The 24,411-nt window shown below is 50.6% G+C and overlaps 1 protein-coding gene and 1 long non-coding RNA gene across 5 annotated transcripts in view; one reads left to right on the top strand and one right to left on the bottom strand.

Moving 5' to 3' along the window:
* Positions 1 to 931: 931 nt before the first annotated feature.
* The window catches only part of LOC113426112 (uncharacterized), a 37,254-nt gene continuing 13,774 nt past the window's right edge, over positions 932 to 24,411 (bottom strand). For 2 of the 4 annotated variants that reach the window (XM_087971221.1, XM_087971224.1), the window contains 9 exons: positions 18,171 to 18,334; positions 11,222 to 11,362; positions 9,727 to 9,804; positions 9,010 to 9,106; positions 7,642 to 7,778; positions 6,448 to 6,514; positions 5,060 to 5,165; positions 3,465 to 3,609; positions 932 to 2,468 (listed from right to left, as the gene is read on the bottom strand). In XM_087971221.1, coding sequence (XP_087827347.1) covers positions 1,516 to 2,468; positions 3,465 to 3,609; positions 5,060 to 5,165; positions 6,448 to 6,514; positions 7,642 to 7,778; positions 9,010 to 9,106; positions 9,727 to 9,804; positions 11,222 to 11,362; positions 18,171 to 18,334 — 1,888 coding nt within the window. In that variant the 3' untranslated portion in view covers positions 932 to 1,515. The remainder of the gene's footprint in view (positions 2,469 to 3,464; positions 3,610 to 5,059; positions 5,166 to 6,447; positions 6,515 to 7,641; positions 7,779 to 9,009; positions 9,107 to 9,726; positions 9,805 to 11,221; positions 11,363 to 18,170; positions 18,335 to 24,411) is intronic. The other 2 variants (XM_087971222.1, XM_087971223.1) reach the window with 2 other exon arrangements.
* The window catches only part of LOC148129979 (uncharacterized), a 63,990-nt gene continuing 55,026 nt past the window's right edge, over positions 15,448 to 24,411 (top strand). Inside the window, exon 1 of the long non-coding RNA XR_015750557.1 lies at positions 15,448 to 15,503. This is a non-coding gene — a long non-coding RNA (uncharacterized LOC148129979). The remainder of the gene's footprint in view (positions 15,504 to 24,411) is intronic.

The raw sequence follows: 24,411 nt of genomic DNA, 5'->3' as shown, positions 1-24,411 counted from the left end.
GAGGCAGAGATGAGGCCAAGGCAGGCTGGCAGTCAGCAGCTGCCTTTGGGTTCGGACAGCAGTGAGGCGGGGGAGCTTCTGGCACCGGTTCCCAGCCTGCGCATACACAAAGTTAGCAGAAGACAAGAACAATTGAGAAAGCAGGGTCGACTCAGGAGTAAGGCCACACCTCAGAGATGATTGTCCCCTCCCATGGGACATAAAAGAGGAGCGAATGGGACGTGAGCTTTTGCAGGGAGCAATTAATTCGTCTGGTCGATTCGAGCTTTGGAAAGTTCTCTGTTTGACTCTGTGTCAAGTTTGGCCTTGCCCTGCATTTGGCAATTCATTCTCTGGCCACATTCCAAGTGCGATAAGGTGGGTGTTTATAAACATTCCCCTGAAAGACTGTTTGGGAGGCCTGGCAGGCTGTGAATGAAGGTAATTCACAGCCGTGGAAATAAAAGAGGTTTCGCCGGGATTAAGATCGTGTTCTGTGCTTTCTTAGGGAGCCTCGGTCAGGACACAGTTTAAGCTACAACAGCGAGGAGGTTCGTTTTATTCAACTCTTGCAGCTGGTTGTGTGTTTTGGAGTTCTTCTGGGTGAGAAGCTTGGCGGTGACATCTCTTAACAAAGATAAATGCGATCGCGGGGCAATTAAAAAGAAAGAAAGCTTCTCATTAAAAGCAGCTTAAGGAGGAAAAGGTCAGGCCAGCTGTGTGGCACTTCTTGCTTTTAATTATGTAGGATTGCCGAACACCCAGCGTGCGAGCAAGTAAATACGCTCACACACAAACGCACAGCGAAGAAATGACACAAAGAAATAGAAGGCTACAATTGTGGGCAATCAGGAAGGCTCTTGGCGCCCCCTCGAGGCCGCCGGTAAGCATTGCACAGCGTTCGAGACGTAATTCGGCAAAAATCAATGAGGAACCTTTGACGTCATCGGTGAATTTTTATTGGTCTTCCAGCGATTCGTAATTTTGGACAAAGGGGAAGCTATGAACTGCAAGGGGAAAGCAGACGTAGCCAAAACAGAAATTTGCAGGTTTTTTTTTTCACGCGCTGCCTCGGAAACCCTTTCCCGCCTTGCAGTCAAAAACTTCATATTTTGAGGAGGGGGGGGGGCATAATAAAATGAATAACGAAGGCAGAGAAAAGTACCAAGAGTTGCAGCAGGGGAAAAAAACAACAACAACACCACATCCAAATGGTTGGAAAGGACGGCTATTATCTGCGCCAACCTTGTTTTAACCTTGTTAAAGGGAACAATGACCGGTGGGATGGATGCAATGCATGCACGCCGTCAGCTGCCCACCCACAGGATTGGACCAGAAGCAAAACGCTCCTTGACTTGCCCCCCCACCCCCCCACCCCCATACACACACATAGCCACTTCTGCTTAAATTCAGATCCAACTCATGGCAAATCAAGCCCAATAGGAAAGCCCCAAACAGAAAACCAATGGCTCCTACTGGCCTGGACGTTGGGGACGGTGGTGTGGCGAGTGGGAGCATCTTGGATTAAACCATCATCTACAACTCCCTTGCGGAGTTTCGGGGAGAGTGGCGGCCCTGCAGCATTTGGCCATCTTCCAACAGGAGGCTGGCCTGCTGGTCTGGGGGGTCCCCCGTGGGTCCCCCGTATCCCTCTTTCCGGCCCCGCAGCCCGGCCAAAGAGCTCCGGATGTGCTTGTGGGTGATGAAGATCTGCCGGCCACAAGCCTTGAGCTGCTGCAGGGGCGTCTTGGAGCATTGCCTGGGTTCCCCTCCCTCGGGGGCCTCACCCTGCAAGAGAAGGCCGCTCTCGTGGCTCACCGACCGTCCGAAACGGCGCCGGGTTTTGGGTTTGGGAGAGCTGAGGATGGTGATTTCAGACTCTCTGTTCGACCGGAGTGGAGCTCGTCGGGAGTCAGGGGAGAATTGTTCCGCAGGAGCGTGGGAGATTTGACTGTTGAGACCCTCACCGGCCTCCGATGCTTCTGACCGAGATGGAAACGGCTTTGGAGAAAGGTTACAAGATTCGTCTCCCGAACAGCCAGCCCTGGGGCTCTCTGGTGGTGCCGCCCACGCCATGTGAAGACTGAGTTGTTTCATGCCAGATACGACTTCTTTCACGCCCGGCTGAGCTGCCTCAACTCTGCCACGGTCCTCCTGCCCTCCTGGGCTAGTTGGAGCTTCACCTGGAGAGAAATCGGCTTCGTCTGCGGCGTCCCTCAACGAGAGGTCGTCCGGCAAGCTCAGAGATCGCCGAAGAACTTTGTGACACATGGCGAGGGCGATGCCTTGCCTACTTGTCTGGGCCAGGGCCTCCATCTTCGCCAACAGCCCTCTCTTTCCAAGGGGGATCCCTGCATTCTGACGAGCGTTGAGCACTTCGAAATAGGGCCTTGGTTCCGCACGTCTTCTGGATTTCACATCCTCCAAAGTGCCCGGGTTTAAGGGGACGCGAGCACTTGCGTTTTTACTGGGCGAGCAGCTTGGAGACGCTTCAAACAAATCCAAAATAACAGATTGTCAGAGTACATTCATGAACTGGAACAGAGCAATGGTGGCTAACCTTTTTGGGCTCCTGTGCCAAAAATTGTGCACGTGCTAGCACCCAGTAGGCAATGTGCATCCCCCCACATGCCCCCTATGCATTCGCGTGTAATCCCCCACCCACCCACCCCTGTCCCCCCCCTTACCTGCATTGGGCCTCACAGCTGATTTTCGGCCGGTTTGAGGCCTTTTTTGGCCTCCCAGACTTCAGGAAGGCTTCTGCAGGCTTCTGCGGGCCGAAAATTAGCCCCGCTTCGTCACTTCGGTATTTTCGGAAAAACAGGAAGTGATGAAATGGGGCTAGTTTTTGGCCTGCAAAGCCTGCAGAAGCCTTCCTCAAGCCTCTGGGAGGCCGAAAAAGGCCTCAAACCGGCCGAAAATAAGCTTTGAGGCAGTTTGCCTGCAACTCGCATGCCGGCACAAATGGCTCTGCGTGGCACGTGTGCCATAGGTCCACCATTATGGGAATAGAGCACAGTCACAAGGTCAGCCAATGAATAGGCATAGAAACTAAATCGGTCAATAAGGACAATTTGGAAACTGAAACTAGAAGTAGCCTAGGCATGGCTCTCTATTAAGCTCCGCAGCTCTGAAGCTATGTTAAGCTCTGAGTCTGCCTACTGAAAATGAAACTGCTTCTCTCCTCTGCTCGCCTGCTGAACTAAAGTGAAACTGAAGTCTGTTTCTGAGCTGAAGTTACTTGCAACATGTTTCTGTTTGAGTTTGCTCCATGTTGGAGAAATCTACAAACTGGTGTGTAAAATCTACTTATTATGTTTATAAAGAGGTTAAAGGAAGCATCAGCCATCCGTGTTTATTTTTCTGGCGCTGCATTAACGCTGCAGAACTCTGAATACAGATGTTTTACACCCCTTCTCCAAACCCCAGTTACGGGAGCCCTTCTTGGTCGCTCCTTCAAGAGCATCCGGCTCAACCAAACATACCTCTTTGATCTTCCTGGACCTTGTAGGATTGCAGGCAGGCCCACTGCGGCAGGGTCACGGAGAGGTCTCCTGCATCTTGCCACCTCTTCTTCAGTGGGAACCATCCACTGGGGTCTTCTCCTTTGACAGAGAAGGAGTGCGGCTGCTGGGACGAGGGCCGGATAAAAAGGAACAACTTTAGAATGAATCCAGTAGTACTTTCTCTAGTTTGATCCATTCCAGAGGTGGGATTCAGCCGGTTTGGACCGGTTCTTGAGAACCGGTAGCGGAAATTTTGAGTCGTTCGGAGAACCGGCAAATCCCACCTCTGACTGGCCCCTCCCCCATCTATGCTCCGCCTCCCGAGTCCCAGCTGATTGGCTGGGTCTTCTTGGGTTGCCCTGCGAAGGAGAACGGAGCTGGAAAGCAGGTTAGTGGGGTGGGGAGGGAAGGGGGATTTTGCAGTATCCTTCCCCTGCCACGCCCACCAAGCCACGCCCACAGAACCGGTAGTAAAAAAAAATTGAATCCCACCACTGGTCCACTCATTGTGAAAATGACTTCTACTACTTCTGTGTCAGAAGCTGCAAAGTTCTTCCACAGTGAAAGGATCTGCCAGCAAGTTCACCCATTGCCCAGGGGATGCATAGTGGAGGGCGGACTGTCCTTTCATGCCCCTGCGAAGTTGCCATGGGAAGTGGTATCCATTTATCGACTCGTAATCTCCTGCTTTCGAACTGCGGGGTTGGCAGGAGCTGGAGTAAGGGACAGGAGCTCACCCCATCCAGTGGCAGCAACAGGTCTTGAACATGAGCCTGCTGATCCTCAGCACAGCATTTTTCCCCTCAGGTACCAGTTCTGACCCAGCTCCCCAAACACTACAAACCCTTTGAGGTTAAACCAACGATTCCTTTATTAGGAGTGCCAGCAGCCCCGGCAAAATAATTCTCCTTCACCGCAGGCTGACAAGTCTGTCTGGCCGGGAGATGAACAGTTGTCTGCCACAACTATTCATATCCGCCCCCTGCCTTGCATCCCCAGAGCTAGGGTGGGGCTTCAACTAGCAGCGGTGGCTCTTTTGTGCCAAGGACCGGCTCATAGATTTCCACTGCTCTCCTCTCCTCTGCCTTCTGCAATCCATGTATCAGGCACTGGGCCCAGCTGTTCCTCCTCTTCCTCATCAGCCACCGCCAGACCTGGGGGCTGTTGACTCTCCACCTGAGGGCTGACGGACGGCCCAGGCTCCGCCCCTCTCTCTCTCTCTCTCTCTCTGACAGCTCCACTCCCTCTTTCCCCTTGGAGCTCTCAGGTGGCCTTGATGCTGACCCGGACTCCGACGCTTCCTCCTCATCTGATTCGGCTGTTGGATGGGGCCGGCGGCCAACAGGCCAAAACAGTACCCTTCCACTTAAAGATGGTTGTCACCCCCTGCCCTACTGAGGTGACATTTTAAGCTAGCCCCCCCCCGCCTCCCTGGCCATTTCGGAGTCCACCACTCTTGTTACCTGCTGGCTACTGATCCTGGGGATTGTAGTCCAGAACAACCATGGCAGCTCTACAAGAAAAATACATACTAACCCCCTGTGATTTCCAGCAATATCCTCAAGAGTTCTCACCTGGTCTTTGCTGTTGCGAGAGAAGATGCTCAAGGATTTGTGGCCTATTTGCTTCCTCTCAGTGAGGGAGGGTGAAAAGCTGTTGGAGGCAGGAGCAGTGGACCTCCTGAAAGAAGAGACAGGTGGGGAGGTTGTTTTTGGGGGAGGGGGTGTTTGGCATTTAACAACCACGTTACTAAGAAATAGAGCAACATGTGCATCTAATTTGTTGGAGATCGTGCTACCTGGATCTTCCTCAACAGCTCAATTCCATCATGCCCAGCTAAAATAGGAATAAAGAAAGGCAAAAAAAAACCCAAAACAAACCTGTGCTTTGGATATTTCCTTCTCCCTCCCCTCCTTTCTTCCTTTCCTGCTGTGTATTTTTTTGTTTTAACACGGTGAGCCGGAAGGCATGGACTGGTTAGCATTTCTTACTCATATATATATACAGTAAATATTCTAGGACAATTTCAGAATGGAGAACAAAGCGGAAATTGACCCTACCAGTCAAGGACGACTTCAGCTTCAACCACATCAACACAAAAGCACACAACAGATACAAACTCAATGGAAACTGCTCCGAACTTGATTGCAGAAAGTACGACTTCAGCAACCGAGTGGTCAATGCCTGGAACGCACTACCTGGACTCTGTTGTTACATCCTCTAACCCCCACTCCTTTAACCTCAAACTATCCACTATTGACGTCACCCCATTCCTAAGAGGTCTGCAAGGGGCGTGCATAAGTGCACCATCGTGCCTACCGTCCCTGTCCTATTGGTCCCCATTTATTCGTACCTATTTCCTGTATTCTTACTCATGTTTGTACTTATACCTATTATCTTGTAAGCGATTGACAAATCAAATCAAATCAAGTAAATAAAAATAAGCCAAAGAGAAAGACACACCTGTCCATGGAGATTCTCAATCATGCAGGTCATGATTCTCCCCCCACCCCAAGATGCTTTTCAAAAGGCCACTGGACTTTCTTGGGAGGTTCCCCCCCCCTTGAAAATTTATTTGATAGTTCAGAATGGAAGAAGCTTCTTGGATGAGAAGGGAAATGTTTTCAAAGAAAAAAAAAACACAGCCAAGAAAGTCCAGTGGCCTTTTGAAAAAGCACCTTTGGGAGAAAGGCACAAACTTGAAATACACCTGGGGGGGTGGGGCCCTGCAAGGGTGTGTCAGAATGACGGCTGTCACCAGGTGATTGATGCCTGGCCTCCGAATTGCCAGGAATGCATCATGCTGCTAAAATGCGGCTCATCATCGCAGCCAAGGCAGCTGTTTTTGCAGCGGCAAGTCTCAATTTGAAAATCCGCAACATTTGCATGCGTCGAGAGATAAGGGTCTTCCTGCTGTTGCCAAGCCAGGTAAATATTCCTAGTAAAAGCCTGACCCACCCACCTCCGAGGGCGTTTCCGGCTGCTGCTCTGTCTCCGTTGAACTTTCCCGGTTGGAGGTTCTGCACCGCCTGTAAGAAAGAGGCAATGAAGGAAAGGCTCGGGGGATGCAAGAGGAAGGAGGCCACCTCCGTCGAAGCGAGAAAAAAGTGCACGCACGCACACACACACACACACACACACCTACCTTAGGTTCAGTTTCACGCAAGCATTTACACCTGGGGTTCTTGGCTTTCTCCTTGAGATAAAAATTGGGACTGATAGCGAACAGCACCAGTTCGATTGGAGCAACACAAAAATCATTGGCTATGTACATATATCTATATCTATTTTCTTAAGTTTTCGCGGGTACTTACATGTATGGCATTCAGCTTAGTTCGGGTATTTTCCCACGTCATTGTAGTTGTGCTTTTAAAGTTGTAGCAACGTTTCGGCAGAATCTCATCTGCCATCATCAGGCTTCTGTAGATAATCTATATCTATCTATCTATCTATCTATCTATCTATCTATCTATCTATCTATCTATCTATCTATGTATCGATCGATCTATATCCATCCATCCATCTATCCATTATATCTATCATCTATTATATCTATCTATCATATCTATCTATCATCTATCATATCCATCTATCCATCTATCATCTATCATATCCATCTATCCATCTATCCATCTATCCATCTATCATATCCAACTATCCATCTATCCATCCATCTATCTATCTTGTATCATTTCTCTCTCTCCTCTCTCCATTTCTCTCTCTCTCTCTCAATCCTATCTATTCTGTCTATCCTATCTCTCTCCCTCTCCCTCTCCCTATCTATCTATCATCTATCATCTCTCTGTCATTCCCTCCCTCCCTGTCTCTCTCTCTACCTACTGTACCTACCTATCTACTTACCTACACCCATACATATACATACATAAGTATTAATCCCTGTCCATCTTGGATATGTAGTGGAAACGGGAAACCAAGGTTGATGCTGTGTGGAACCAAACTGTGACTGAATCTGGTTGTTCTGCTTCGGGTACCACAAAGCCCCCTCCCTCTCGGAAGGTAACAGAGAAAACGGGTCATGTGAAGGGGATGTGTAGCGTCCCAGACAATCCTGCAGACGGACCCTGATTGAGCATCACATATATACTATGTCCTGGATAGAACGACATGGGGCTGGTGGGGTGGGGTGGGGGGTCACCTTGCATCGAAGTGATGTCAGCCAGTCCATCAAAAGAATCCCCACCATTTCCATCACAGTGGTCTGAACTGGATAATCCCACGTCCGATCTCCTGTGGGCAAAATGATGGACAAATCTTACTGTTTGGTCCAGTTTCCTAATGGGGATTATTTTAAAAAAAAAAGGGGGGGGGCAATGCTGCCCTTTGATGCCTTTTAAATTTATATGCCACCCATCTCTCTCTGCAATCAAGGAGAGAAGCAACCTGGAATTAAGGAGAAACTTCCAAACAGAAAGGACAATTGACCAGTGGAGCCGGTTTGCCTTCAAATGTGGTGGGGGCTCCATCACTGGAGGCTTTCAAGAAGAGGCTGGACAGCCACCTGTCCAGGTACAGATCCCTGGTACAGGACTCCTGCTTGAGCAGTGGGTTAGACTAGACGACCTCCAAGATCCCTTCCGGCTCCATTTTGATTCTGCAAAACAACTCAAGCCAAACCTCCTCCACATCCCAGCTGGGTTTCTTAGCAATTCCACCCTGACTCTTCGATCAGCGATGGGAGTTAATATCTCACCGTTTGTTTGTTTGTTTTTTTAAAATTTATTTATATGTTTTTAACATACATAAGTATTCAATAAACATGTCATTTTACATATACATAACAATAGTAATAATAATATTCTTTACTTGCTTATAATAATGTTCTTCCCACTTCTGATTTCTACTTTTATTATCTAACCATCGGTAAAACAAATCCTAAGGTTAAAAAACATTCTGTGTCTTCTTTATCCTTTGTCTTTGATGCTAACCTACGCATTTTCTGCACACTCTAATATTTTATTAAAATTATATTTTCATCTGAAGGAGTTTCCTCATTTTTCCAATGTTGTGCAAATGCAATTCTCTCTGCCATCAAACATGTAAAATTAAATATAAAGGTAAAGGTTACGTGCTAGTCGTTTCTGGCTCTAGGGGGCGCTGGTGCTCATCTCCGTCACAAAGCCGAAGAGCCAGCGATGTCCAAAGACGTCTCCGTGGTCATGTGGCCGGCATGACTAAACGCCTTCGAAGGCGCACAGAACGCTGTTCCCTTCCCACCAAAGTGATCCCTATTTTTCTACTTGCATTTTTTACGTGCTTTCAAACTGCTAGGTTGGCAGAAGCTGCTGGGACAAGGAACGGGAGCTCACTCCGTGACATGGCACTAGGGATTCGAACCGCTGAACTGCCGACCTTTCTGATCGACTTTTCTGATCGACACTTGGCCATTGAGCCACCGCGTCCCTCTAAAATTAAATATACTTTTCCTTTATTGTATTTTTCTGGCGAAACACCTAACCAAAAATATTCCACCTTCTTCTATCGGTGATGGGAGTTAAGATCTCACCTTTTCTTGATAGAAAGCTCAGTAACTGTCACCACCTCCTCGGATGCTTTCCGCTTGGAGCCAAAGGATGTTTTCAGGACTGGGCTTCCTTGGGACGCTGTGGGAAGAGGTTCAAAAGCAGCGTGAAACTGAACTTCTCCGCCACTTCAGTAACTCTGACGGGCTGACATGAGGACCGACAGATCTTCCACACAGCAGGTTATATGTCCTCACCCACCCTCCATTGCTATCTCAATAACTTTAAACCAGGGTTGGGATTCAGCCGATTTGGACCGGTTCAGGTGAACTGGATGTTAAATTTACACCTGGTTTGCCGAACCCGTAATTGAACCGCCCACCCCACTCCTCCCAGGAGTCTCCACACAGCCCATTTGGGATGTGCAGGGTCTGTGAGGAGGCCCCGGGAGGGGAAAAAATGGGCCACCCAGAAGTCCGGAAACCGGCCTGTTTCCACCTTCTGGTGGGCCTCCGGAGCCCAGGGCGGCCATTTTCATCCTCCCAGAGGCCCGAGGGAAGCCTCTGGAGTCTGGGGAAGGCGAAAAATGGCCCTCCCGGAAGTTCCAGTAGGCCACGCCCACCATGGCCAGGTCACTTAGCAACCAGATTGAGAACCGGTTGTTGGGATTTTTGAATCTCCAGCCCTACTTTAAACCCTGGAGCTACCTGCAAATTTTTTTTATAAAAAAAAATCAAAATTCAACGGCAATTCCTCCTCACCCTGTTTCATTTCCAAGTCAGGACTGATGCAAAGGGTTCGACAGGTCTTGAATTTGCTCAGGGCCTCGGTGACCATATCTGCAAGGCCAAAAAAAAAGCATTTACAGTCCCAAAATACTCATCTCCGTCCACCTTCCCTCTTTCAAAGACCCTTTCTCCTAAAGGATTTTCCAAAGGAAAAGTCGTAATTAAAAGTCTTAGTGGACAGCCAAGTAAATATGAGCCAACAGTGTGCAGTGGGAACCAAAAAAGCGAATGCAATCTTAAATTGCATTAATAGAGGGAGACATTCAAGATCAAGTGAGGTACTAATACCTTAGCCTTAGGAAGACCACACCTATATATCCAGTTTTGGTCACCACGCTATAAAAAAGATGTTGAGACTCAAGAAAAAGTGCAGAGAAGAGCAACCAGGACGATTAGGGGACTGGAGACTAAAATATTTCAAGAATGATTACAGGAACTGGGCTTGGCTAGGCTAGTGAAGAGAAGGACCAGGGGAGACAGGATAGCAGCCTTCCAATATTTGAGGGGCTGCCCCAGAGAGGAGGGAGGGGGTCAACCTATTTTCCAAAGCACCTGAAGGCCAGACAAGGAACAGCGGATGGAAACTGAACAAGGAGAGATTCAACCTGGAAATAAGGAGAAATTTTCTGATAGTGAGAACAATCAACCCATGGAACAGAAGTTCCTTCAGAAGTTGTGGGAGCTTTACCACTGGAGGCTTTCTAGAAGAGATTGGACTGCCATTTGTCAGAAATGGTATAAGGTCTTCTGCTGGGTCAGGGGGTTGGACTAGAAGACCTCCAAGGTCCCTTCCAATCCTATTATTCTGTGTTCTGCAATCTTGTTCTCTCCCACCCCATGTGCATCGAACTTCCCAAATGTCCCCAAATGGCCTAGATCAGCCTCAGACCTGACCCAAACGTGGTTCTTCCTAACTTCTCATATTACAGATACAGATTAACAGAGTTGGAAGGGACTTTGTAGGTCATCTAGTCCAACCCCCTGCCCAAGCGGGGGACCCTACACCATTTCTGACAGATGGGAGTCCAATCTCTTCTTGAAAGCCTCCAGGGATGAAGCTCCCACAACTTCTGAAGGCAACTTCTGCTCCATGGGTTGGTTGTTTTCACTGTCAGAATAGTTTCTCCTTATTTCCAGATTGAATCTCTCTCCTTCTTCAGTTTCCATCCATTGTTCCTTGTCTGACCTACAGGTGCTTTAGAAAACAGCTTGACCCCCTTCCTCCTCTCTGTGGCAGCTCCTCAAATATTGGAAGGCTGCTATCCTGTCTCCCCTGGTCCTTCTCTTGAGTAGACTAGCCAAGGCCAGTTCCTGTAATCGTTCTTGAAATATTTTAGCCTCCAGTCTCCTCATCATCCTGGTTGCTCTTCTCTGCACTTGTCCTAGAGAGTCTCAAGATCTTTTTTTATAGCATAGTGACCAAAACTGGATGCAGTACAATAATCTGGGTTTTCCTTGGCACACTCACAGCTTACGCTGCGTCGCCGTCTCCTTTTCCCTGCGGTGTGGCCATCTTCAGCCTCTTCGTGGCCTGGCTGAAACTGCCGTTTGGTTTCCAAATCTGAAATGGCGGCATGAATTTTCTCCCGGAGAGGCTCGGGAATCGTGCCTAAAGCCAAGAAGGCAGGAAGGGAGAAAAACGTCCTCAATATGAACTGGGTTTGATATAGACATTATATACAGTATATATATATTAATACCTTTATTAAAATTCAACATCAAATGTGAAACTATGAGCTCTCCTAAAAGGAAGAGGGGGTGGAAAGGGAATACAGGCAGTCCTTGACTTATGACGGTTCATTTAGTGACTGTTCCACTGAAGAGAGTGTGTCTTAGGACTGTTTCTTACACTTACGACCATCGCAGCAATCCCGATGGACACGTGATCGAAAATTGGCACGAGGCTTGGCAACTGGTTCATACTTTATGACGGTCCCTGGGATCCCGTGATCTGCTTTGGCGACCTTCCTGCCCAGCCAAGTCAATGGGAAAGCCAGATTCGCTTCACAACCGTGTGTTGTGGCCTGCCTGACAGCAGAGCTGGCGGCAGACTCGGACAGTGAGGAGGTTGGGCCAGTCCTGGAGTCTGGGGAAGGGTCTGACGAGGACTCTGTGTCGGAGGCCGAGATGGGGCCAGGGCCGTCTGACACTTATCAGCTGCCTTTGGAGTCGGAGATCAGTGGGGAAGAAGAACAGCTGGAGCCTGTTCGCAGTGTGCACATGCACAGAGCTGCCAGACGAAGGGAACAGCTGAGGAACAAGGGTCAATTTGGAAGTAAAGCCACAATGGACAGTGAATGGCCCCTCCCATAGGGAATAAAAGAGGAGCAAAAGGGAAGTGGGGTTTGGTAGGAGACAATTAGCTTGCCAAGTACAATATTGTGCCATCTGAAAGATATCGACCTGGCCCCACTCCAAGCCTGATAAAGGTCTGTAATTGGAAACTATCTTGAAAGACTGTTGGCCAGGACTTTTTTGGATAAGAAATTCATTGTCAATCAAATAAAGGGGGTGTCAGGATTCCAGCAATCACTCTAATTAAATCATGATTCTTGAGCCAAACTTCATAAAGCTTCTTTCATTAGAGGCGACATACTGGCACTGCCCTGTATGAAGCCAACTCTGGCATACATCATTCCCAGTCCCCTGTGACCCTTTTTCTCCCCTCCCCCCCGGGTGTGTCATAAATCAGATTCTCCAATTGAGCACATTCACGGGCTGAGTGTCATCATTCACATTCTCCAATTAAATATATTTGTGTCATGCCCCTGTTGGAATCTGATTCTGAGGGGGAGGTTGAGCAGCTGACAGGGAGTGTGGCTCCGGTAGCTGTGGAGGAAACTCGGGAAGGGCACAGTCCGGCTGGGCATTCAGAGGAAGACCCAGGGCCACCCCCTCTTCATCCTAGGGCACGCAGGGAGGAACGGAGAAAGGAGCAACGTGGCTTACGGGGGAGAAAAGGGCCCTGATTCCCTTCATTAGCTGCCGCTGGGAAAACAGGATTTAAAAAGGGCGTTTGCTCACAGCACCTTGCTGGAAGCTAAGCGTGAATTATCTTTGTTTGTCAAGTCTTATCTGGGTTCTGGCGTCTTCCCAACTCTGTGTGTTTCGTTATCTTTTGAAGTCTGCAGTCCCTTATCCTGCCCTGTCTCGTTAATTGCTGCAGAGGGGTTTGTGTTGGTTTTTATTTATAATTTATATGTACTTTGGGTTCGGATTGCATTTCTTCCCTTTAAAGACTGTTCTTGGGAGAGTTTTTTTCTCCAGCCGAAGATAACTGGACATTGGGGGCCAAGTTGGAGGTATGAAAGGGGCTTGACCTACTTTTGTGACTTTGTTGCTTTTGTGCCGCGCCCCTTTGGGTCATCACAATTCACAGGGCAAAAGCTCTGGTAGTTTAGTTACAATCTTTTAAAGATAAGTAAGGTGACCGACCGTCCTCCTTTAGGGAGGACCGTCCTCCTTTTGGTAAGTTCTGTCCTCCCTCAAAAAGTGCCCCCCCTACACGTCCTCCTTTCTGATATTTGAAGACTAATCTGTAAATCTCCGTATTTGATCGATGCCGATCCGATCCGTTGTGTGTGATGTGACGTCTTTGTATTTGACATGACGATTCATCAAGACTCGGTACGGTGATGCGAGACGCAATGATGGGGACGCATGTGCTCCACACAGGACAATTGTTTTGAGAGAGTGTGTGCCGTGCGCAAGTGGCTTTGTTTTTGTTTGTTTTTCTTCAAATTATTTGTGTCCTCCTTTTCATTGTAAAAAGTTGGTCATCTTAAGATAAGAGTTGGAATGTATTTCTGCTTGCAAACTGCTGCACTGCTCTTCCAGATTTCCTTCTTCTCCTCCCCCCCTCAATTTTTTATGGCAACTACTAAAACAGGCATAGGAATGTTTTATGAGTTGACCGGAGGTTTATCAGGATGAGGACTCAGGCTTCGTGCTGTTGGGAAAGCATAGACCAGAACACTGTGCTACTAACTTAAGAATTGCAGTGATTTGCTTAACAATCGTGGCAAGAAAGGTCCTCGCTGAACCCATGTTTCACTTAGCAACATGAATTTGGGGCTCATTTTTTTTGGTTGTCACGCAAGGATTACTTGTAACAGAACCAATGAAAAGTGCAGGAAAGAAGCAACAAGAATAATATAGACTTCCATTACTATAAGTCCTCAACTTGCAACTGATAGTTTAGGGACCCTGTGAAACTGCAACAGCGCTGAAAAAGGTGACTCGGGAATGGTCCTCGCACTTACAACCGTCGGTAACATGATCAAAATGCGGGCGCCTGGCACCTGGCATGGATTTATGATCGTTGCTGTGTCCTGGGTTCAAGTGATCGCCATTTGCAAGCTTCCCTGCTGGCTTCCAACCAGCCAAGTCAATGGGGGCGGGGGGAGCCTGATTCGCTTAATGACCATGTGATTCACTTAACAATGGCAGTTGTTTGTTGAACGACTGTGGCCAAAATGGACGTAAAACCACACGTGGCTCACTCAGCACCCGCCTTCTTTAGCCCTGCAAATTCTGCTCCCAATTTTAGTTGTATATCAGGGACTCCTGAGAGTCCTCAACTTATGACCCCAATGGAGCCCCAGATTTCTATCGTTAAGTGAAACATTTAAGTCAGTTTTGCTCCATTTTACGAACTTTCTGGCCACTGTTGTTAAGTGAAGCACTGCGGTTGATAAGTTAGCTGCCTGGTTGTTAAGTGGATCTGTGCGACCTTGACACACAGCAATGGTGACAAGTAGGAATCAGTCGCCAAGCGCCTGAATTTGGATCAGGCGATCGTGGGGGAGGCTGCAGCAGTCATACGTGTGAAAAACGGTCATCAGTCCCTTTTCCCAGTGCCATTGTAACTTGGAACAGTCACTGAACGAACTGTTGTAAGTCGAGGATGACCTATTTAAGACAATCCATCAAAAAATAGCCCGCAGCACTAACTAACTTGCAGGACATAGCTGGGCTGGCTTATTAGATCCAAGCTTATGGCTGGTCCTTGCACTTACAACCGTCACCACGTTGGTTCGCTTCGCCCGGAAGGTCGCAGAAAGAAAGACGGACACGTGTGCATGCAAGTCCCTGCAAGCTGTGGCAAAATGCAAGGCAGACACACACACACACACAACACACACATACATACACACAGAGTTCAGAGAAGGAAAGAATTTCTCATCCGGCCGCTTTCCCTTCCCGTAAATTTGGGCTGGGCGGAAGGCTCTGTTCCTGGGGCAACAAGTCAAGATTCCTCCCTTCCAATAAAACAGGAGTTGCTTTATTTCTGTCTCCTGTGACTCATGGCCCCAGAATGGCTCCGTTCCCTTCCTTGCCAAACTGCCCACCTTTGGCCTCACCGTCACTTTAGGTGGACTGAGCCATTGGGGATAATAACCAAGAATCGTGGTTGGAAACGGACACCCCGTTGTGAAACCAGAAAGCAATGCCAGACCAGATTTTAATATCTATCTATCTATCTATATATAAAAGGGAAATACCGCTCATGCGTCATCACAAAATCTCCAGAACCGTAAAGCCTACAAACTTGAAATTTGGCACATATGTTCCTCTTGGCTTCTAGGTGCTCACTAAGAAAAGATTTTTCAAAATGACCATCAGAGCCTTAGAATTTCCTACATTATTTTTATTAACACGCTCTGATGCAAAGGAGTTCTACTCCCCCTCCCCACCTGAAAAGAAATCTCTTCCAAATGCAAAACACAAGCAGAGGAGTTTCAGTTTCAGTTTCAGAGCACCAAGCAGCTTTAGTACAGAACAGTTGAGCTAAGCCATGCCCAGGCTCCTTCCTGTCTCCTTCTTGCTCACACAGCAAATACTGCTTCAGTTTCCAAACAGCCCTCAACTCTCTCACACACTGACAGGGCGTTAGTCAGATGAATACCGATGGATGCTGCTAGGCAGAGGCACAATTTTTCCCTTTTATTTTCCTCCCCAAAAATTACGCCCGACCACATAAGTTTTGTAGCGAAGCACGGGTATAGAGCTAGTTTAGAATAACAGAGTGGGAAGGGACCTTGGAGGTCTTCTAGTCCAACCCCCTGCTTAGGCAGGAAACCCTACACCACTTCAGACAGGTGGTTATCCAATCTGTTCTTAAAAACTTCCAGTGTTGGAGCATTTACAATTTCTGGAGAGAAGTCGTTCCACTGATTAATTGTTCTGACTGTCAGGAAATTTATCCTAATTTCCTTTAAGGTTTATTTATCACTGCTCCCAGGCAAAGTAGGAATGAATTAAAACATTTATATGGCCGCCCAGAGGTGTTATTCAGCCGGTTCGGACTGGTTCTGAAGAACCGGTAGCGGAAATTTTGAGTTGTTTGGAGAACCGGCCAATCCCACCTCTGACTGGTCCTGCCAACCCCATCTCTTCTCCGCCTCCCATTGAGTCCCAGCTGATCGTCTGGGTCTCCTTTTGTTGCCCTGCACAGGAGAACGGAGCTGGAAAGCAGGTTAGTGGGGTGGGGAGGGAAGGGGGATTTTGCAGTATCCTTCCCCTGCCACGCCCACCAAGCCACACCCACAGAACCGGTAGTAAAAAAAATTTTGGATCTCTCCACTATGGCCACCCATCTGAAACCAAACTCAGGGTGGGGGGGCTCCCAACCCAAGGGATGCAACACGGTGTAATTAAAACTGAACGTACTGTATGCTGCATCGTTTTAGCGTGCAGATCACAGATCACAGATAATCAGAGTTGGAAGGGGCCTTGAAGGTCATCTAGTCCAACCCCCCGCCCTAGAGGGAGACCCTATACCATTTCTGACAGATGGCAATCCAGTCTCTTCTCGAAAGCCTCCAGTGATGAAGCTCCCACAACTTCCGAAGGCAACTTCTGTTCCATGGGTTGATTGTTCTCACTGTCAGAAAGTTTCTCCTTATTTCCAGGTTGAATCTCTCCTCGATCAGTTTCCATCCATTATTCCTTGTCTGGCCTTCGGGTGCTTTAGAAAATAGCTTGACCCCCTTCCTCCTCTCTGTGGCAGCCCCTCAAATATTGGAAGATGCTCTCCTATCTCCCCTGGTCCTTCTCTTCCCTAAACCAGCCAAGTGCAGTTCCTGTAACCGTTGAGTGTGCATGCCGATAAGTGTGCATTCAAAGGGACAATAAAGTTATTCTAAGCCTAAGTCACAGTATATATATTTTGGGGTGTCCCAACCGGTGGCACTGATTAATCTTCCCCACCCACCCACCCATGCAAGGCTTTGGGGGAGAAAAGCCAGGTCTTAAGGGCTTTCCCTTAAGGGTGGGATGGGAGGCTACCAGATCCCCCCAAAAAAGGAGGGAGGTCTGTGGGGATTGGGGGCTGCAGCAAACACCAAAGGCAAAGTCATGGCAGATTGTTGGCCCCCTTGATCTCTATGAAAGGCAGGGCAGGGCAAGGAAGTAGTCTTCCAGGCAGAATATATGTGTGTGTGTGTGTGTGTGTGTGTGTGTGTGTGTCCGTCCGTCCGTCCATCTGTCCGTCCTGAACAGCTATTGGCCAGGCAAGTATCAAGGAGACCTGAATCGGATGCTGAGAGAGTAGCTGCTGCTATTCTAGCTGAACACAACAGGGGGCAGCACGTTACCACCTTCAAAGCACTGGGAATCTGCATTTGTTTGTTTTTATTACTGTGTATTAGTTCATTATTAAGTTATAAATAACTCAAGGCAGCGAGTATACTTAATGCTCCTTCCTCCTCCTTTTATTTTTTTTAACCACAACACAACCCTGTAAGGAGGGTTGGATTGAGAGGGAAGGACTGGCCCAAAGCCACCCAGCTGGCTTTCAGGCCTAAGGCGGGACTAGAACTCACCCTCTCCCGGTGATTCACCCCAAATTGCCCCCACCAGCTTTCACACCTAAGGCAGGACTAGAACTCCCTGTCTCCTGGTGATTGGCCCAAAGTCACCCATTCGGCTTTCCTGCTTAAGGAAGAACTAGAACTCACCGTCTCCTGGTGATTGGCCCAAAGTCACCCATTCGGCTTTCCTGCTTAAGGAAGAACTAGAACTCACCGTCTCCTGGTGATTGGCCCAATGTCACCCAACTGGCTTTCATGCCTAAGGCAGGACTAGAACTCACCGTCTCCTGGTGATTGGCCCAAAGTCACCCAACTGGCTTTCATGCCTAAGGCAGGACTAGAACTCACCGTCTCCTGGTGAATGGCCCAATGTCACCCAACTGGTTTTCATGCCTAAGGCGGGACTAGAACTCCCAGTCTCCTGGTGATTAGCTGAAAGTCACCCAGACGGCTTTCATGCTTAAGGCAGGACTAGAACTCCCCGACTCCTTCTTTCTAGATCAGCCATCACTCACAAGCCACATCCCCCCTCCCCCCATTTTTCAGGCGGTGCCAAGTAGAAATCTCCCCCCCCCCCCCCCCGGCCATGTACCCATGACCCACCAATCTCCGAGGCATGGCTGATCAGCACTTGAGTGACCGCCATTTGGCTCCGCAGCTGCTCCTCCGCCTTCCTGATGCCCACCTGCTTGGACATCTCCCCGGAGAAGAGGTTGGGCACAAAGATGATGGCCAGGTTGTCCAGGTCCATCTTGTTCTGGGCACACCTGAGAAGAAATCGCAGAAAGGATCAAAACAAGCAGAGTTTGGAAGGGAGCAAGAAAGAAGAAACAAACCAACCCATCAATCACGCAAGGAGAAAGAGGCGGGAAGGAGGGCCGGGCAATTGCGTCGATTCCTTGCCTGCCCGTTGTCTGAAAAGCCATGGCTTTGGTTCCTTTAAGGCAGGGGTGTCAAACTCGATTTCACTGGGGGATACATCAGGGTTGTGTTTGATCTTGGGGGGGGGGGAGGCGTGGATAGGGGGCGTGGACAGTTCAACGTCACTCATCGAGGCTCCATTTCCAGCCATGACGGCCTTCTGCAGCTCTCTGCCTGCGAAAAAGTTTGGGAGGGCTGCAGAAGGTGGTCGTGGCGGAAACAGAGCCCAGGAGGCCTGCGTGTGGCTCTCCCGAGCTCCATTTTCACTGGCAGAGGGCTGCAGGAGGCCGTCGTGGGTGGAAACGGAGCTCAGAAGGCCTGCGTGTGGCCCTCCCGAGCTCCGTTTTCACTGGCAGAGGGCTGCAGGAGGCTGTTGTGGGTGGAAACGGCCCAGCAGGCCTGCGTGTGGCCCTCCCGAGCTCTGTTTTCACTGGCAGAGGGCTGCAGGAGGCCGTTGTGGGTGGAAACGGAGCTCAGAAGGCCTGCGTGTGGCCCTCCCGAGCTCTGTTTTCACTGGCAGAGGGCTGCAGGAGGCCGTTGTGGGTGGAAACGGAGCTCAGAAGGCCTGTGGGTGGCCCTCCCGAGCTCCGTTTTCACTGGCAGAGGGCTGCAGGAGGCCGTCGTGGGTGGAAACGGAGCCCAGCAGGCCTGCGTGTGGCCCTCCCGAGCTCCGTTTTCACTGGCAGAGGGCTGCAGGAGGCCGTCGTGGGTGGAAACGGAGCCCAGCAGGCCTGCGTGTGGCCCTCCCGAGCTCTGTTTTCACTGGCAGAGGGCTGCAGGAGGCCGTTGTGGGTGGAAACGGAGCTCAGAAGGCCTGCGTGTGGCCCTCCCGAGCTCTGTTTTCACTGGCAGAGGGCTGCAGGAGGCTGTTGTGGGTGGAAACGGAGCCCAGCAGGCCTGCGTGTGGCCCTCCCGAGCTCTGTTTTCACTGGCAGAGAGCTGCAGGAGGCTGTTGTGGGTGGAAACGGAGCCCAGCAGGCCTGCGTGTGGCCCTCCCGAGCTCTGTTTTCACTGGCAGAGGGCTGCAGGAGGCCGTCGTGGGTGGAAACGGAGCTCAGAAGGCCTGCGTGTGGCCCTCCCGAACTCTGTTTTCACTGGCAGAGGGCTGCAGGAGGCCGTTGTGGGTGGAAACGGAGCTCAGAAGGCCTGTGGGTGGCCCTCCCGAGCTCCGTTTTCACTGGCAGAGGGCTGCAGGAGGCCGTCGTGGGTGGAAACGGAGCCCAGCAGGCCTGCGTGTGGCCCTCCCGAGCTCCGTTTTCACTGGCAGAGGGCTGCAGGAGGCCGTCGTGGGTGGAAACGGAGCCCAGCAGGCCTGCGTGTGGCCCTCCCGAGCTCTGTTTTCACTGGCAGAGGGCTGCAGGAGGCCGTTGTGGGTGGAAACGGAGCTCAGAAGGCCTGCGTGTGGCCCTCCCGAGCTCCGTTTTCACTGGCAGAGGGCTGCAGGAGGCCGTCGTGGGTGGAAACGGAGCCCAGCAGGCCTGCATGTGGCCCTCCCGAGCTCTGTTTTCACTGGCAGAGGGCTGCAGGAGGCTGTTGTGGGTGGAAACGGAGCCCAGCAGGCCTGCGTGTGGCCCTCCCGAGCTCTGTTTTCACTGGCAGAGGGCTGCAGGAGGCTGTTGTGGGTGGAAACGGAGCTCAGAAGGCCTGCGTGTGGCCCTCCCGAGCTCTGTTTTCACTGGCAGAGGGCTGCAGGAGGCCGTTGTGGGTGGAAACGGAGCTCAGAAGGCCTGTGGGTGGCCCTCCCGAGCTCCGTTTTCACTGGCAGAGGGCTGCAGGAGGCCGTCGTGAGTGGAAACGGAGCCCTGCAGGCCTGCGTGTGGCCCTCCCGAGCTCCGTTTTCACTGGCAGAGGCATCACGGGCCGCTCCTTCCCTGTTTCCAGAGCGGTTCCAAGGGCCAGTTCATAAGGACCCTACAGGCTGGATCTGCCCCGCGGGCTTTGAGTTTGACACCCCTGGTTTAGGGGAAACCAAGTTGCTAGTGCTCAGGGCTGTGTTGATGGGCGCATGCTTTACGTGCCCTGCGATGTTCCACTTCCCCTCTTCCCTGTCCTCCTCTGACGAGCCTTTTTTTCTCTTTTTTTCTTTTTTACAGAATGAATGTGAGGCTTCACGAGCACCACCGTCATTACAGCGTTCAGGTTGTGGTGACTCATTCACAAACTTCTCCTTTGCGCGGTCGCGGGAGAAAAGGGCTTTGCTGTCACACGGCAGAAGAGGAGAGGGGGTGGGGGATAAAGGACCCCGTGTCCTTGGGAAGCCCGGGAAGGCTCATTCATTCCAGCCAATGGACATCCGTCATAGGAGCAGGGGTGTGGGGCAGGGCCCACGGCTGCCCATCGCAACCCCGCCAGAGCTTTGGAGTGCAGCGTCACGGGCTGCTGCCATCCTCACTTTTGGGTTCCTCACTTTTGGGGTTCGCGACGTGCAAACAGCTCCCTGCGGGTGAGGAGCTGAGCTTTGGGGAGTCACATTTGCCCCTTTCCGGCTTTTCACAGAAAAATGCCGATCGCACAATCCTTCTAGAGCAGCTCCATGAAACACACACACGCGCGCGCGCACACACACACACACACACACACACAGACCAAGTATGAGACATTCCTGACTGACAAAGGAACAAGAAAGACAAAATAAGAGTCAGGAATGTAGGTTTCTGGCTATCAAAGCAGGCAAGAACAGACATGGAGACGAGGAATTCACCCCAGAAGCTATGGGGGCAGGGCTGGGGGTCTGGAGATGGGGAGTTAAGAGAATTAGGATTCCCAGTGTGGGCGCAGAGGGGTGGGAGGGGGGGGGCTGCAGTGGCTATGGAGCTCCACAGAGTTAGGCCAAAGTGGGACAGACAGAACCAGGCTAGAAACCAGGAGACAGGAAGTTCTAGTCTCCTGTTAGGCAGGAAAGCCAACTGGGTGATTTTGGGCCAATCACCAGGAGACAGTGAGTTCTAGTTTCACCTTAGGCAGGAGAGACAGATGGGTGACTCTGGGCCAATCACCAGGAGACAGTGAGTTCTAGTTTCAACCTTAGGCAGGAGAGACAGATGGGTGACTCTGGGACAATCACCAGGAGACAGGGAGTTCTAGTTTCACCTTAGGCAGGAGAGACAGATGGGTGACTCTGGGACAATCACCAGGAGACAGGGAGTTCTAGTCTCACCTTAGGCAGGAGAGACAGATGGGTGACTCTGGGCCAATCACCAGGAGACAGGGAGTTCTAGTTTCACCTTAGGCAGGAGAGACAGATGGGTGACTCTGGGACAATCACCAGGAGACAGGGAGTTCTAGTTTCACCTTAGGCAGGAGAGACAGATGGGTGACTCTGGGACAATCACCAGGAGACAGTGAGTTCTAGTTTCAACCTTAGGCAGGAGAGACAGATGGGTGACTCTGGGCCAAACACCAGGAGACAGTGAGTTCTAGTTTCACCTTAGGCAGGAGAGACAGATGGGTGACTCTGGGCCAATCAACCAGGAGACAGTGAGTTCTAGTTTCACCTTAGGCAGGAGAGACAGATGGGTGACTCTGGGCCAATCAACCAGGAGACAGTGAGTTCTAGTCTCACCTTAGGCAGGAGAGACAGATGGGTGACTCTGGGACAATCACCAGGAGACAGTGAGTTCTAGTTTCACCTTAGGCAGGAGAGACAGATGGGTGACTCTGGGCCAATCACCAGGAGACAGTGAGTTCTAGTTTCACCTTAGGCAGGAGAGACAGATGGGTGACTCTGGGACAATCACCAGGAGACAGTGAGTTCTAGTTTCAACCTTAGGCAGGAGAGACAGATGGGTGACTCTGGGCCAATCACCAGGAGACAGGGAGTTCTAGTTTCACCTTAGGCAGGAGAGACAGATGGGTGACTCTGGGGCAATCACCAGGAGACAGGGAGTTCTAGTTTCACCTTAGGCAGGAGAGACAGATGGGTGACTCTGGGCCAATCACCAGGAGACAGGGAGTTCTAGTTTCACCTTAGGCAGGAGAGACAGATGGGTGACTCTGGGCCAATCACCAGGAGACAGGGAGTTCTAGTCTCACCTTAGGCAGGAGAGACAGATGGGTGACTCTGGGCCAATCAACCAGGAGACAGGGAGTTCTAGTTTCACCTTAGGCAGGAGAGACAGAGGGGTGACTCTGGGCCAATCACCAGGAGACAGGGAGTTCTAGTCTCACCTTAGGCAGGAGAGACAGATGGGTGACTCTGGGCCAATCACCAGGAGACAGGGAGTTCTAGTTTCAACCTTAGGCAGGAGAGACAGATGGGTGACTCTGGGCCAATCACCAGGAGACAGGGAGTTCTAGTTTCAACCTTAGGCAGGAAAGCCAACTGGGTGACTCTGGGCCAATCAACCAGGAGACAGGGAGTTCTAGTCTCACCTTAGGCAGGAGAGACAGATGGGTGACTCTGGGACAATCACCAGGAGACAGTGAGTTCTAGTCTCACCTTAGGCAGGAGAGACAGAGGGGTGACTCTGGGCCAATCACCAGGAGACAGTGAGTTCTAGTCTCACCTTAGGCAGGAGAGACAGATGGGTGACTCTGGGCCAATCACCAGGAGACAGTGAGTTCTAGTCTCACCTTAGGCAGGAGAGACAGAGGGGTGACTCTGGGCCAATCACCAGGAGACAGGGAGTTCTAGTCTCACCTTAGGCAGGAGAGACAGAGGGGTGACTCTGGGCCAATCACCAGGAGACAGGGAGTTCTAGTTTCAACCTTAGGCAGGAGAGACAGATGGGTGACTCTGGGCCAATCACCAGGAGACAGGGAGTTCTAGTTTCAACCTTAGGCAGGAGAGACGGATGGGTGACTCTGGGACAATCACCAGGAGACAGTGAGTTCTAGTCTCACCTTAGGCAGGAGAGACAGAGGGGTGACTCTGGGACAATCACCAGGAGACAGGGAGTTCTAGTTTCAACCTTAGGCAGGAGAGACAGATGGGTGACTCTGGGCCAATCACCAGGAGACAGTGAGTTCTAGTTTCACCTTAGGCAGGAGAGACAGATGGATGACTCTGGGACAATCACCAGGAGACAGGGAGTTCTAGTTTCAACCTTAGGCAGGAGAGACAGATGGGTGACTCTGGGCCAATCACCAGGAGACAGTGAGTTCTAGTTTCACCTTAGGCAGGAGAGACAGATGGATGACTCTGGGACAATCACCAGGAGACAGTGAGTTCTAGTCTCACCTTAGGCAGGAGAGACAGAGGGGTGACTCTGGGCCAATCACCAGGAGACAGGGAGTTCTAGTCTCACCTTAGGCAGGAGAGACAGAGGGGTGACTCTGGGCCAATCACCAGGAGACAGGGAGTTCTAGTTTCAACCTTAGGCAGGAGAGACGGATGGGTGACTCTGGGACAATCACCAGGAGACAGTGAGTTCTAGTCTCACCTTAGGCAGGAGAGACAGAGGGGTGACTCTGGGACAATCACCAGGAGACAGGGAGTTCTAGTTTCAACCTTAGGCAGGAGAGACAGATGGGTGACTCTGGGCCAATCACCAGGAGACAGTGAGTTCTAGTTTCACCTTAGGCAGGAGAGACAGATGGATGACTCTGGGACAATCACCAGGAGACAGGGAGTTCTAGTTTCAACCTTAGGCAGGAGAGACGGATGGGTGACTCTGGGCCAATCACCAGGAGACAGTGAGTTCTAGTCTCACCTTAGGCAGGAGAGACAGAGGGGTGACTCTGGGACAATCACCAGGAGACAGTGAGTTCTAGTTTCACCTTAGGCAGGAGAGACAGATGGGTGACTCTGGGACAATCACCAGGAGACAGTGAGTTCTAGTCTCACCTTAGGCAGGAGAGACAGATGGGTGACTCTGGGCCAATCACCAGGAGACAGGGAGTTCTAGTCTCACCTTAGGCAGGAGAGACAGATGGGTGACTCTGGGCCAATCAACCAGGAGACAGTGAGTTCTAGTTTCACCTT

The sequence above is a fragment of the Notechis scutatus genome, chromosome 8 (genome assembly GCF_049901735.1).
Source record: "Notechis scutatus isolate UNSWTSFEM ecotype Mainland chromosome 8, rNotScu1.2, whole genome shotgun sequence".
NCBI lineage: Eukaryota > Metazoa > Chordata > Lepidosauria > Squamata > Elapidae > Notechis > Notechis scutatus.
This window is presented reverse-complemented; position numbering and strand designations above follow the sequence as displayed.